At 39.0% G+C, this 15,353-nt stretch overlaps 1 protein-coding gene across 1 annotated transcript; it reads left to right on the top strand.

The window, feature by feature from the left end:
- Positions 1-9,881: 9,881 nt before the first annotated feature.
- Positions 9,882-11,774, top strand: ANKRD9 (ankyrin repeat domain 9). The gene has a single exon (XM_044074533.1). It carries the CDS (start codon positions 10,639-10,641, stop codon positions 11,512-11,514), a length of 876 nt encoding a protein of 291 aa, XP_043930468.1. The 5' UTR covers positions 9,882-10,638; the 3' UTR covers positions 11,515-11,774.
- The last annotated feature ends 3,579 nt before the right edge of the window (positions 11,775-15,353 follow it).

Raw genomic sequence — 15,353 nt, forward strand, 5'->3', positions numbered from 1 at the left:
ATAACTCTGAAATTCTAGCTAAGGTGATAGCTACTTAAAACAACATTTTCCAAAAAAAGAACACTTAAAGCTACAGAAACTGACAGTTCAGAGGTTGCCAAAGTCAACTTTTTAGTACAAAGTTTAAATTCAATGGAGTTGACATCAGTTTCCTTGGTGGACTCACTTGTATGACCTGCTTGAAAATTGTTTCTTGAAAGGTATGGCAACCAAAAGCAGGTCTAATTGCAGGCAGGCAGGCTAACATGGCAAATAAATATATACTCCTCAATGTGTAGGAAAGCCCCTTTTCAAAAACAAAGTGGTAGAGTAGGGCTTGTTGGACTAAGCTACTTTCAGAGGAATGTAGTTAAATTTGCACAGTATTTAAAGTCTGGTCCACTAAGACAGATGAGATTTTCTAGTTATAGGTTTCCTGGGCTTTTTCAGGATCTTGAGTCCTATGGAGAAATGATTTACCCTATAGATTCAGGGTTCTGCCATTCTGGCTGCAAGATGCACATGATGCATATACTTTAGTGGGTAAAATAGGATTGTCTGCTGGTGGGATAGAAGAATTCAGGACAAAGTCCATCTGTCCATAGCACATAAAATTGTCTACAATCCAAACAACTGCCCTGCCCTTAAGAACATTTTAATACCCTATAGCCCCACCAGAACCCTTTGCTGTGAAAATAAACAATCATAACTATTCATGTAGGCCCCTAAAGGGCCCATAACCATATCAGAAGAATATAGGGCCCCATCAATCACTGACACACAGGTTAAAACAGCCCTATCCAAAGCCAAAAACACAGCTTCAATGGGACCGGACGGTGTCCCAGGCTGTGTCATACAAGAGCTCCAAAATTAACTAAACCCTCACCTAAACATGCTGTTCAAACTCAGCCTCTCTACAGGCTACATACCCACAGAGTGGTGCACAGCAACAGTTATCCCACTCCACAAAGCTGGAGCCACAACGGACCCCGGGAACTCTCGTCCTATAAGCCTGACTAGCCTGGTCTGCAAAGCTATGGAGCACATCATCATGGAACTCATTAACAGAGACATTGGTAACCTCCAAACATTGGACCCTACTCAGTTTGGCTTTGTTAAGGGTAGATCATGCCTCCTAAACCTGTTGGACTTCATTGAGACAATTACCAAGACATTAGATGAGGGAAATGAGGTCCACACAGCCTACCTCGACCTCCCAAAGGCTTTTGACACCATTCTAGTATTATAGACAAGCTCACCAGCTTGAACATAAACCCCTACGTCACAAGATGGGTTGCCAACTGGCTAATGGATAGAACACACATGGTGAGAGTTGCAGACTCTACGTCCGACTCTAAACCGGTTAAAAGCGGTGTCCCCCAGGACTCAGTCCTAGGACCCCTCCTGTTCGGTATATACTTCTCAGAGGTACAGGCAAGCATAGGAGGACTATGGCTGACCAAGTTCGCAGACGACTGCAAAATAGGGGCCATAACTGATTCTCCGGCTGATACAGACACCCTCCAGAAGGGTCTCACTGAGATGGATACCTGAAAATCATGGCCTCACGCTAAATGCCAAAAAGTGCATAGTCATCCCCTTTTGAAAAAATAAAGTACCCGCGAACTACCACGCAGGTGGTAGTCCCCTAAATACAGAAAATGTAATAAGGGATCTAGGGACCCAAGTAGATAGTAATCTCTACTTTGATAATAATATTGCCAAGGTGGTTAGAAAATCCTTCTATGTGGCCCACCTAATCACAAAAGGGTTCACATCTAGAACAAAAGAGGTCATTGTTCCCCCTCTACTCATCATTCATCAGGCCCATCATAGAGTACAGCACCCCATTTGGTATGTACCTTACAAGACACCTGCAACAGCTGGAAAGACCACAAAAGTACCTCACCAAGAGGATTACTGGCCACAAACAGATGCCCTATGCAGCCCGATTCAAGAAACTCCAGCTGTACTCAGTTGCATACCGCTTACTCAGAGGTAATCTCTGCCTGACATACAAGGCCATGTCCAACCCAGAATTGAAGGACATACTCCACCTAAAAAAAAAAACTAATCCCAGAGAGCCACACGCTTTAGAGATATAAACCTCACCACAACGATAAATAGGACATGCTGGAGGGATAGATTCCAGTCCCAGAGACTCCCCATGCTTTGGAACACGATTCCAATATACATCAGGCAGAGCCCCTCACTAACACTCTTCAAGAGAAACCTTGACGGATGGATGGGAAACAGAAAATTTACCCTGGGGATCACTGCAGTGGCTCTGCTGGACAGTGGTGCAGGGAACTAATGGCTCTGCTGGACAGAGGCACAGGGAACTAATCTAAGGGGGTGGCGAAAACCAACACATTCTGGCTAGGCTTATAAATGCCCTTGGGCAGATAGCCTAGTACTTACCTATGAACCTATGAACCTATGTACCAAACAAAAGAGCTGGACGCTGCCTTTACTCATACATTGTCTTTAAACTATGGAACTCACTTCCAGCCAGCATAAACATCATTAGCTGCTTCAACAAATTTAAACTCACCCTAAAGAACTGACTATTAAATACTAAAATCTGCCCCTGTAAATATCCAGATAGATAGACATCCTACTCTACATGAGCCTTCCTCTAGCGTACCCCAATTTTTACCCATCAAAACCAGTAGAAAACTCTATTTAATCTATAAGTTACTTTAAACAGCTCTGTTCTTACTATAAATCTCACTAATATTAACTATCATTGTAATGCCTCACACGTTTAAAACTACCCCACTATTGACTTTTCTTACCCTTTATTAATTCTTTCAGCCTAACACTACCCCTCTAGTGATCTTTTCCTTTCTTAACTTTCAATCTATTTCAATATTTACAAAAAAGAGCGTGTGTGTTTGTGTGTGTGTGTGTGTGTGTGTGTGTGTGTGTGTGTGTGTGTGTGTGTGTGTGTGTGTATATATATATATATATATATATATATATATATATATATACACATATATATTTATATATATATATATATATACACATATATATTTATATATATATATATATATATATATATATATATATATATATATATATATATATATATATATATATATTTATATGGGTCTACTTCAGTAGACCAACTTACCTAAACACCAAAGCAGATATAACCGAGATGACAATTCCAAACAGACTATACAGTAGATAGACTTACCTAAACACCGAAGCACATGCAACTGAGACGAAGCAACCAGACTATGGTACCAAACGGTTAAAACATCGTAAATTTACATGGGGAAACCACTCAGTCATCCACCAACACCATGAAAACAAACCACATTAAATTAAATTAAATCCATCCAAGTGGGAGACTTGACCCCCCCCCTACTTAAAATATACCAATTCCGAGATCGCACTGTAGTGTGGAAAAGGGCAAAGGTCACCATGTTGGCCAACTGACTCTTTTCCCTGTGTTAAAAGTATGATTTTCTGACTTCTGGTTTGGTAGCATAGTCTGTTTGGAATTGTCATCTTGTTTTTTTTATATATATATATATATATATATATATATATATATATATATATATATATATATATATGGGTCTACTTCAGTAGACCAACTTACCTAAACACCAAAGCAGATATAACCGAGATGATCTCGGAATTTGTATATTTTACATGGGGGGGGGGGTCAAGTCTCCCACTTGGATGGATTTAATTTAATTTAATGTGGTTTGTTTTCATGGTGTTGGTGGATGACTGAGTGGTTTCCCCGTGTAAATTTACGATGTTTTAACCATTTGGTACCATAGTCTGGTTGTTTCGTCTCAGTTGCATATGCTTCGGTGTTTAGGTAAGTCGATCTACTAAAGTAGATTCATAGATATATATATATATATATATATATATATATATATATATATATATATATTTATATATATACATTGTAAATTACTCTGTTTTTCTCCCTGATATTGTAACTTTCCACAATTTATTAGTCTGTTTCTCGTTTTGTTATATTGTGCTGTAATTTCTGTAAATTCTGTAAATTCTTGTAAAATACTGTGTAATTATAATGTGTTTGTGGAAATTTTCTCCCCGGGCCATGCTGAAAATGGGCTCCTGTCCCGGTCGGACTTTCCCAGTCAACAAATGTCAATAAATAAATAAAGGGAGCACCTTGGGATCTCAACTGCTTGACTCCTTCAGCAGAGAGAACCAGGGTTATCTTGGCTATAGTGGAACAGCCATGATCATGTTGATCCTGCCCTGTATTATTCTTCTCAGTAGTTTGGGCACAAAGGGATATGTATACAGGACTGTCCTGCACAGCTGCCATCAGGAAAATTGTGGAACCTGAAAGTTAATAAGTGACCTGTCACTGTCATACTACAGATTATTGTCAGTTCATAGAAGACTTTTGTATTCAGCCTCACCTCATTGGAGCTGGGCAAAAACCTGATAAAATGTCTGTTAACATATTTAGAGCTGAAGAAATGTAACGGACACAGAACTGAATGTTGTGGCTTGATTCCAGATTCCAGGCCAACATTGCCAGCCTGCAGAACAGCTTACTTGAAGAGCTGATGGGGTGGGGTGCTGGTTCATAGTGCCGGCCCAGGGTGCTGGTTGAACCAGATATGCTTCTGTAGATAATGACTAATATCTCTTTGATATTGAGGTGTCTGTCTTGATGTCTTGTTGCACAGGCCTTGCATTATTTGGGAACCAAGACTGGGCTTGGCTGAAAATATCCATAGTTAGTGTCTGGTCCACCTTTGTTATGACAAATTACATTCCTGATTTAGCTTTTACCTGTGCCATCCACCAATAGAATTTCCTGTGAACGGGATCATAAGACAGATTAGCCCTTCAGGTGAGTGCATGTGCTGGCAATATACATTGTAAAGGTACAACTGCAGTGTTATTATGTGTAGTCTCAGTGACTGGAAAATGAGAATTGAGAAGGACATGTAATCTGGTGCCTCAGGCATGATCCTTGTGCTGAAGAAGGGAAGACCTACAGGAAATAAATGTTGCCAGCATTCAATGTGACTTTCAGTTTCTCCTGGGATTTTACCTGGATCAAGCAATTCTCTAAATACAGACAGATCCAAATGCCCTAAAGCCTGAGATGGGCAAATACTAGGACTAAGCTTTTTTTAAGTACTATGGGAACTGTGGAAAGCCGCAAAAGCAAGAGGCTAAATTGGAACATTTTGACTATGTGATGTTCAGAGTGAACATAATTTTGAACATCTTAACAGCTCATTATGGCCTGGTCCTACAGGACTTGAATCCTGTACCCTCAGCATCAATGGCTGTTGCTCTACCCATTGAGTTAAATCTGTGTCAACAATGGGTAATTGCTAGGCTATCAATTCTAGAGTGCCTTATTAAGCTTAGTTATACTTCCTGAATGTGAGAATCAAACCAAGTACCTTGTGTTTGTAAGGCAAGTGCCTTAACCATTATGCCAACTCCCAACCCAATAGGTAATTACTAAGCTATCAACACCAGGGTATCTTGTTAAGCCTACTTATACTTCTCAAAAGTGAGACTCAAACCCTGTACTTTATGTTTATAAGATAAACTCTTTAACCAGTATGCCAACCTCCAATTCAAGCAAATGAAGAAATAGCCATAGACACCTAGGTTCATAAGCAAGTATTAGGCTAGCTGCCCTTGTGGGCCATTTTAAGCACAGCCAACATTTTCTTGGTGAGAATCAAATCCTACCTCTTGCACTGGCCTTTTTCACATCCTTTATTTTGTATAAAACTGTTTCAGACTATTTCTGATAGAATAGCTGTAGTCTAGTGGGAAAATTCCCGTTGTACTTCATTATGAAAGATAACTTACTTTGCCTTTATCCTCATTTTTTTGAATATTTCTTATGATGGTTGCCCAAAAAGTAAATATTTTCCTAGGGCACATTTAGCAGCTTCCTTTGACATTCTCAGACAAGGATTGTATCCTTAGCCATGTTTCCCATGTGGTAACAATGCCTGAAGACGATGCCCTAATTCAGGTGTCAGCAGCATCACAGCAACATTTGATTATATGCATGTTGACCTTAAGGGCCGTCGACAAAAGGTTTAGGAGGTGCTGCTTAAGGGTGGCATATGGGACCTCCTTGAATACATACTCAGACTGTAGTGTCTATATTAAAGCATGTGTATCTGGCAGTCAACTTTCTTAATGTTTAGGGTAACAAAGGTATATACCCACTTGTGGAACTTGCCCAGAATATGACTCTCGTTTTTTATTACATACAGTGTTGCTAGCTGACACCAGTTTAGACCCCCTAACAATATCTAATAAATGCATTTTTTATAGACACATATCTGTCTTCAACTGAGAAAAATGGTCAGGTTTCCATCGCAATGTTTATGGTTTAGTCAGTGCTTCATGAGGTGCTTCCAAATGTGTCCTCAAAGGCCTATATAACCAGAGCAGCAGCAGTGGACTTGGTCTTCTCTATCCTGTCAGGGTAAGAACAAAGTAATCAACCTGCAAGCCCCAAAAGGTTGCAGTGACCTTCACCATTTATGGAATGACTGCAATAGCAGTCGCTCTTCATCATGAGAGCAAATAAAATTAAACAAAGTTCTTCTCTGCATGACTGATGATGTTTTTTAAGAAACACCCGTGTTAATTCACAGAGATTTATTCACACATCAGGAAAGCACTGCACACTGAAGTTTGACATAAACACAGAGTAATCAGTTTGCAATACTAGTAGCAATATGTCTGCCAGCAGACCTTAACACTGATCGCCCAATATAATATAAAGTTATGTTTCATGTTATCATATTTCAATGATTTGTAATTGAAAAATAAAAAAGCAATTTAAAAACTGACTTTTTTTTAAACTGACAGATTAATTTCCCACCACTACCAACAGAATTCTACCCCTGTAGCCCTCAGGTGTTTTCTTTAGAAAAATGTTGCCTTTTTCTTTGCTGTGCGGGTCTTGTTGGGAAATGGAGCTACATGAAGATAATTCATGGGCACTGCTATGATGTCAAGTTGGTAATGCATTCCCTTGCATCACACACACTATCTGGCAGTTGATGGAATGGCGGCCCTTCCTGTTCTGGTATCGCTCCCCTTCTGAGGTCTAGATGGCACCCTAATGGCAAAATGGGTGCAATCTATTGCACCAATCACCTCAGGAAAATAAGCCATCCGAGAGAAGGCACCAAGCACCTCAGGAAAATGATCCACCCCAGAGAAGGTACATATGCTTTTGTTTTGGATCTGAGGAGACACACTGCCAGATAAATATACTGAGCCACATGTGCCCACAGTATTTTGAGGAACTTGAGAAATACCCAAAATATCCCCAATTTGCCTCTGGAAGGTCCCCAGGACAAGTACAGTGAGAGCTATACATACCCTGGTCTGTACAGGGATTGGAAGACCACACATACCCCTAGTCCTCACCCGTGGGCCTTACAAATTCACTAAAGCCCTTAATATATCCCTGTCTACTCTAAATTGATCAAGAATGTCTTGGTCTTTTAAAGTTAAATGGAATCAGTCTTTGCCTATATCTGCATTTTTTCACACAGGAAGCACTGCTGGACACCTACAATTTTGGCATGGCCAAGACAAGCAGCTCACACTGAGAAATAGCCAGGCTGGCAGCTACAGCAGGCATCTTAATCAACTGCAAAGTAGATAGAAAAGGCATGACTTTGCTGTTTATAAGGTATGTGTGTACAGTACAAAGGCACAGAAAAATGCAACTATGAATTGCAAACAAGCTTGAAAGAATCTCATTTACATTGGTTTGTTGCATATATTCAAGACATTCCTCATCTCCATCTCATTAGTGTCTCAATTGCACACGTTTTTGGTAAGCTACTTAAACTGTCTGCACCTAAGTAAAGAGTGCCTTTATGAATCGCACCAAATCTGTGCAAAATCCGACTGCACCTCAGTGCAGTGATTACGAATACTACTAACAGCCTCCCTACATGAGATCTGCTGATCATTCTGTCATACCCATTCCCCAATGGCCATATCAGGAATCCCACCCAGTTCACCCACTAAACCCAGATGATTGGCATCACAGATGGGAACTCACAGCCCATGTAGTAATCTGATTATTACATCCAGCTATTAGATCTAAGATATAGGTTCATAGGTTCATACTAGGCTATCTGCCCTAGGGCATTTACAAGCCTAGCCACTTTTCACATATTTAGACTGTAGACATGAACACACAATACATTTGTGTATTTTACCAATAACTCAGTTGTAAAGTTTCTAAATGTGTGACCTCTTTGTATTTCTTGTCTTTATGTATGTACATAAAATTAATTTAAAAAAGTTGGTATGCATATACATAGAATTCATCTGCAAATGTTTGTAATTAGGTAATGTATGATCATCTTTGCCATATGCCTAGGGCTGTGTCTGAAAAGGGTCCCTGGATCAATCTATCAATCCAATTAACAAAAAAAATGAGCAAATAAATATATTAATAAATTAATAAATTAAAAAAATAAACTATCCCTTTCTGTCTGGACAAAAACCCTGACATTGCAGTTACATTCTGGAAAAAGAAAAGACAATGTCCTGACATTTAGAAAAAAATCTAAGTTTCCTCTAAATACTGCAAAAAACTACGTCATTGTAGTTCAAACACTTTAAAAACACAACGGAAACAACTGCAGCAATATACCAGTGCGTCTCATATTGGCAGTCTTCTGCATTCTGTAATACATGGAAAGTTTTGTAAACTCTTATATTTCAGTAAGAGATGTCCTAATTTGAAATTTGTAAAGGTAGTAACCCTTATTATGTTCATATCAAAAGTCATTGTCTTGGTGTTAATAGTATTACTGGTCCAAACCCCCTATAATGGTGCAGGAAGAACAGTGTTTAATCCCAGTTTTAAATGGAAGAAATCTTCACAGCAAAAAAAAAAAAAAAACTTTTACATACGGCAATAACATTACGAATTGGCACAGAATGTTATAGTTCCATTTATCCTCTTCTGGCACTAGAATTAAACTATATAATGCAACCCTTACAGCAAGTTTTCTCCCTGATATGTAACTGGCAGTGGGTGAATTATCAATAGTCAGTGAGGTGCCATTACCAAAAGCTCAAGTCCAGTTAAGACCCTTTTTCTATCAAACACCCTTGCACTGTATAAAGGATCTTTTACAGTAAACTGTCATACAATGAATTTTGTGCATACACTATATGATGAGCTAAATATCAATGCGCACGCGCATGTGTGTGTGTGTGTGTGTGTGTGTGTGTGTGTGTGTGTGTGTGTGTGTGTGTGTGTGTGTGTGTGCGCGCGCGTGTGTGTGCGGGTGCTCACGTTTGTCTGCAAGTGTTTCTGTGCCTGCATGAAAGTGCAAGGAACTAAAACTACCAAAAATGTACACTGCATCATTATATTAGAGCCAAGATGTTATGACAAGCCTTTGAAAAGTTTGTTCAAAAATAAAAGATTTTCTTAAGGATCAAATAAATATGAATTTCTATTCTGAAATTTCCTGTACTGTGATAAACAGATTCATCTGAACATGCCAGAGTTTTCTAAAAGAAAAATGGGAAATTATCTTTATAATTGTTAAAAGAAGAGAGAGAAATGTCTTGCCTGTCTGAAATCAACAGTTTTCTCCAAGTATCTGTGTTAAATGCTGGATTCAAGTGAACTTTGCTCAGCGCTAATGTGTTCATGTGTGATAAGGGAGGGGTTAATGACATCACAGCAGCAAGGAATGGAACTCATACCACCAGAATGGTGGGAGGTTGCTTCTAAAACCAGAGGTGGGGCTATGATGTCAAAGGAAAGGTGTGGTTTCATGCCTGGGGTGAGCTGCTCGTGCTGCCTGCAGTTGCTGTAAACTGATCTAGGAATAGAGTTTGTGGGCAGTACAGCTGCAATGACCTTCAGTGAGTGATCTACAAACAGAAATAAAAGGAAGGGCACAAGCTGCAGAGAGGGTTTGCACCTTGAAGGTTATAACTTCAACAGTACGGTCTTGGCACTGAGAGGGGAAGAATACAAACAATTCTGTGAAAACAGGCTGCAGTGCAGAGAAGAGAAAGCGTGATATTCAGACACGCAGAGGCCAGCATTTCATTCATTACTGCAGTGTTACTGAATACCCACCAGAAAGATCTAGCAGTAGCTGTAGAAAGCCGGTTAAGGAGGATCTGGTATACAAAAGAAGAAACTATTCTACTGACAAAACTCTGTAAACCAAGTGTTGAGAAAGAGCAGAAGTAATAAGAGGAGAAGAAAATCGGGCACGCCTAATAAGCAAAAAGGTACTTGGTGCAAGAACTGCTATGTTGTATAAAACTGATTTCTTCATTTTATTTTCTAACTTTATTTTGCAAAATGTGCACAAAATTAAACTGACACATTGTGCTGAAGAGTTGAGTGTTACAAGGTTTAGCAGCACTGAGCTTCCGATTGTAAAAAACGGAGTGAATTCTTTTCATTTTAGTCCATACGTCAGTGTTAGTATCTGCCTTAGATGAACTCAGTGCTGATTCATTGACTTTTATGGTTTGGTACCCTGAAGCTTCTAATTGCCCCTTGTTCAAGTACTTGTCCATGCAAAACAATATTTCTGTTTGCTTCATAACAGAAAGTCTAACAAGAAGGAATAAAAATCTGTCCTAGCCATGCCCTGGAATGACAAATTGCTGAACAGTAATTTGGATTATCAGTCCCAAAAGCAATGCAAAACATCATCTTTTGCTTTTTATCAGGCAGTAAGGGATCTGCTTCCAGTGTGGCTTCTAGAAGACATGCGAACAACAGAAGTTTTTCACTGGGAAGAAGGTGGGAAAGTGAGCAGTTACTCCCCCTCTGAAGCTCTTCTTTATGCTTTGGTGCACGACCACCAGCCTTATGCATATTACTTACTGAACAAGTACTCCAAGAAAGCCTTAGATATGCCAAGCAAGAGTTTCTGCTGCTGTCAGTCATCTGCACCTCACCTAGCCATGGCAGTGCGGTACAACCGTATCAACAGCTTGGAGAGAATACTAAAAACTGTTAAGGAGCTTGCTGAGAATGACCGCTCTCTTTATGTGAACAGTAGGGGCTGCATTCATACCGAAGGTGGTCAGACTCCACTGCACTTAGCTTGTGAGCTAGGAAGGCTGGAATGCTTGACACTTTTGCTGGGCTATGGAGCCTCACCTTCTAGCACTGATTGTAATGGACAGACCCCATTGGACACATTACTTCAGCAGATCTGCCAGAACAGCTCCCATCTGTGCTCCATTCGCCTCTGTCTGGATAAGTTGCTGCTCTTCATGCCTGATCTCCAGTTCAAGATGAGGTCTGAACTACTCAACAACAGTGGACTCTGGCAGAATTTGCTTGGAGAAAACACGTTCCAGTGGCTTGTGGGCTTTTGTCCACCAACGCTTTATGTCATGTCAATGCAGGTTTTAATCAAAGCTATTTCTCCTGAACAGTTTCCAGAAGGACTGGCCAATCTACCAGTGCCACATTTTTTAAAGCCTTTGAATGTCAGTGTAAACATGTAAGTTACAGTTGTACTGTAGGTACAATTTGTGCAACATCCTATAACTTGAATCAGATAGGGAAAATACTCAGGTCAACTTGATAATTGCAAAGTACTGCTTAATTAATGTTGGAATTACAACTCTCATAAGCCTTGAAAGCTGACTGCTGTTTGTAATGTTACTGCACCTGTAAGTTACTCTTCCCAACACACTTACTCACAAGTATGTAAATGCACATGCACACGCACACATAGACACAGGCACACACACAGACACACACAAACGCGCGTGCACACACACACACACACACACACACACACACACACACACACACACACACACACACACACACACATCATTGACCAGTACATATTAATTACCAGTTGGCTTCTGGGACCTGATAAAGTCTTTGTGTTATTCCAACATTAAATTTCATCTGTGTCAGACCTGAGAAATAAAAGTAATAAAAACACCTAGTATAACCATAGTTTTGATTCAGGATTTGTGCAGCAAAAACATCAGTTTTAATAAAGCCCTACTGAAATGAACTTTGCTCAACAGAACACAGAGCATTAAAGGAGTGCACTATAAGTGTAGCACGGTGCTGCTAAGTCGTTATCTAACCAGGTTAAGAGATCACCACATGTCATCACTACTGTTACATATCAGATGGCAGCCTACAAAAGATCTGACCTCATGAAAAGCACTATAAACCTCAAAGCATCTTACAGCTCAAATGACTATATCAAAGAACCTGGGACTGCGCCTAAATGATATACGTATTGGCTATTTGAAGTGAGACCTGATGGATTCAGTCAATAATGCACTTGTTGGAGCTCATCATACATAATAGCATTGTGCAAAAATGGTAGATATGCTGTTCTAGAAAAGCACTGTTTAAGCAGCACTGTTGGAATGTTACTTGCTTAGATTTACAGGTATGAAGAACATTTTACTTTTATTACTTACTAGATGTTTTAATACAATAACAGTATTATCCAATGTTTTATTTCTACTGTCAAACTAATTTAATCTATTTAAAAAGATTGAAAGTATGTACACTATATAAACAGTCAGTGGAAAAGGAATATGCAATGGGATTTTTTTGTGGTGACTGACTTTTTTTTTTCCATGGGGTATATATTTTTGAATGCAAAGAATTCTGACAACTTTTATAGATTTTATAGAATTTCTGTCTACTGTATTGATTGTAAAGCATTGACACTACCAAATAGCTATTATGGAGCTGTGATGTATGGTTTCTTAACACATTTTGGCCTCTTGCACAACAGTACCACCTGAAAACTCTACATAAAGGTGGCTGACAAATTATAATCTTTGCAATTGAGAAGCAGACGTTTGTCAAGGTACATGGGAATATAGTGTTGGTGCCATAGTATAGCTACCTGGAAATTCTTGCCATATGATTCTGTCAAGGGAGGTGATGCTATCATATTAATAGTAGGCACCTTTCTGAAGTTTAGTACTGAAAAGCATGCAAAAGGTTGCAGTACAAAGCTTACTCTTATGAGGAGCAAGAACTGAATTTATATGGCTTCCTGTCCAGTTTAATCTGTGGTCAGTGGTCAGCCTTAAAAAGTTGTATGTAAAGTGTCAAATGACTGAAAATCCTAAAATTGCAGGCATACAGGCCTTTGTGTTGTGTAACAACATGTTAGGAAACCCTTGTGCACTGGAAACATACCTCTCAACTTTCTAAATTTATGCATCATATTTTTGCCCTGTTACTTATAAAATTATGGTTTTCTGACAAATCAGTGAATATTAAATTCACTAAATAATAATAGGCATTTCAGTTTCAGACCTCATATCCTCAGAAAATGCATGCAAACTAAAAACCTTTTTATTCTAGTAACTTTCTAATCTTGTAAGAGCAATGTTTAAAATTTGTTCCTATTTTTGGAACTTTGTCCCCCATTATTTTTGGCTTTGCCCAGATTTCTTGTGCTAAGAGGTTGAGAGCTATGACCAGAAGTATAAACAGTATTATATTGTATAGTAAGTTGATCAGGAAAAATACTGCAAGCTGCAAAATAAATAAATAATGAGGATGCAAAATAGTGCTGAAATGTGCACCTGAGTTTTTATACAGCATCATTTCTGAAGCAATAGGGTTATTAAAATGTGCACTTTGACTACTGTGTTTTCTTAATGTTGTTCTTTTTTCCCCGCTGTTTCTAGAAATATATACCATGGCAGCTAGGGTCTCAGAAAACATTTAAGGACAGTATGCCCTATTATGGCAGAACCTTTCGGTCAGCTGAGATACACAGTTCTGCCTAACACTGTAGCTAGGCACCAGAAATAACCAGCTAGGACATTCCTGCAACTTGAGATGTGACAGCCCACTTAGAAAATGAAGTGTAAGTGTAACCATGAGGATTCATGCTCCAGTTTGACACCTTGAAATGCTTTATGTTAAGCGAACATTTCTTGGCTTAAAAGTTCAGAAATTGATACAAAAAGAAATCCCTCACTATGGATGCAGTATCACGTTGCTAAGTATGATATGTAAAGAGCCGTGATCTGTTCTTTGTGAAATCATAGTAATAAAGCTGTTTCTGGAGGAATGTTTTATCAGACAAAGGGGCCGATCACCTGCCAGTATAAAAGTGCACAACTCCTACTCCTAACAGTGGGGTGTCAGCGGTTCAAGTCTAGAGGAATATGAGATGCAAATTCTAGGTTCTGGTATCGCAGTTTTGAAAATCCTGGGGTAATAAGTAGGATGGCAGCAGTTTCTTCACAGACTTTGATAATATACACGTATCCCACAGCAACGTGGATACATGTCAGAATTCAGTCTTTATAACACATTTCAGCAAGTTGTCACACAACAGTGATATACAAAATAGTATAGAAAATCTGAAAGGTGTGATAATCCACCCCCTTTTTCAGAGCCTTTCTCCAAATATTTCCAGACACTGCATGATACAGGCTGTACAAAATAAATATTCATTCTAGACTGAAATATGGCTTTAGCCAGGATACAAGCTCTTAGCAGGTTATTTCATATCCTGTAGAAAAGAACCAGTTTGATTCGCCAGTACAATGGATGCATTTCTGTTTAGGATAGATAGTAATACAGAGTCAGGAATGGACTCTGGCAATTATACAAGCTGGCTGTTCCACAGACAGACAGACTATGCAGTAACAACTTTCCATCCTGGGGTATATATGTTGAAAATACTGCCACATTTTGATTATCTTACTTATTTATTTATTACATCTCAAAGGTAAGAAGATGTTCATGTCATTGTAAGCCCTACTTCCATTAAACTGTGGTGTACAGATGTATTGTACGGGACAACATTTTTTCCTAGAGCAACTGCACTAAATGTTCCATCTTCAACAAATAAATGAAATTAAAAGGGTACAGGTGGGTCAAGAAAGAAAATAATTACATCCAGACTGTTGTATGCTTGTTATATACTAACTATTCATTTAAAGATTTTGATGCAATTATTTTAAAATATGAACTGCATCATTAGTTTAATATATATTCATTGCACAAAAGGTAGTAATGTTTTGGGTTGCAGCACAAAATTTTGGTGTACAGATCAGAACTTTCTTGCTGCTACCATGAGTGTCATATTTCCATAACTTAACAGAGAGCTATGCAGATTGATAGATAACCCCCCTATAGGGTATGCAGTTATGTATCAGACAGTCACAGACTGAATGAATGCTGCTGTCTAGTGAAGCAATGTGCAGCTACAATCATAAGTATGGGTTACATTGTTTGAAGAAAGAAATTGCAACCAAGTCGTTATGCACTAATTCTGTAATATAGTGACACCCCAGAGTGGGTTATCACACAAACACACACACCTTTGTCT

This window comes from Protopterus annectens, chromosome 6.part0 (genome assembly GCF_019279795.1).
Source record: "Protopterus annectens isolate FY-2018-M chromosome 6.part0, PAN1.0, whole genome shotgun sequence".
NCBI lineage: Eukaryota > Metazoa > Chordata > Ceratodontiformes > Protopteridae > Protopterus > Protopterus annectens.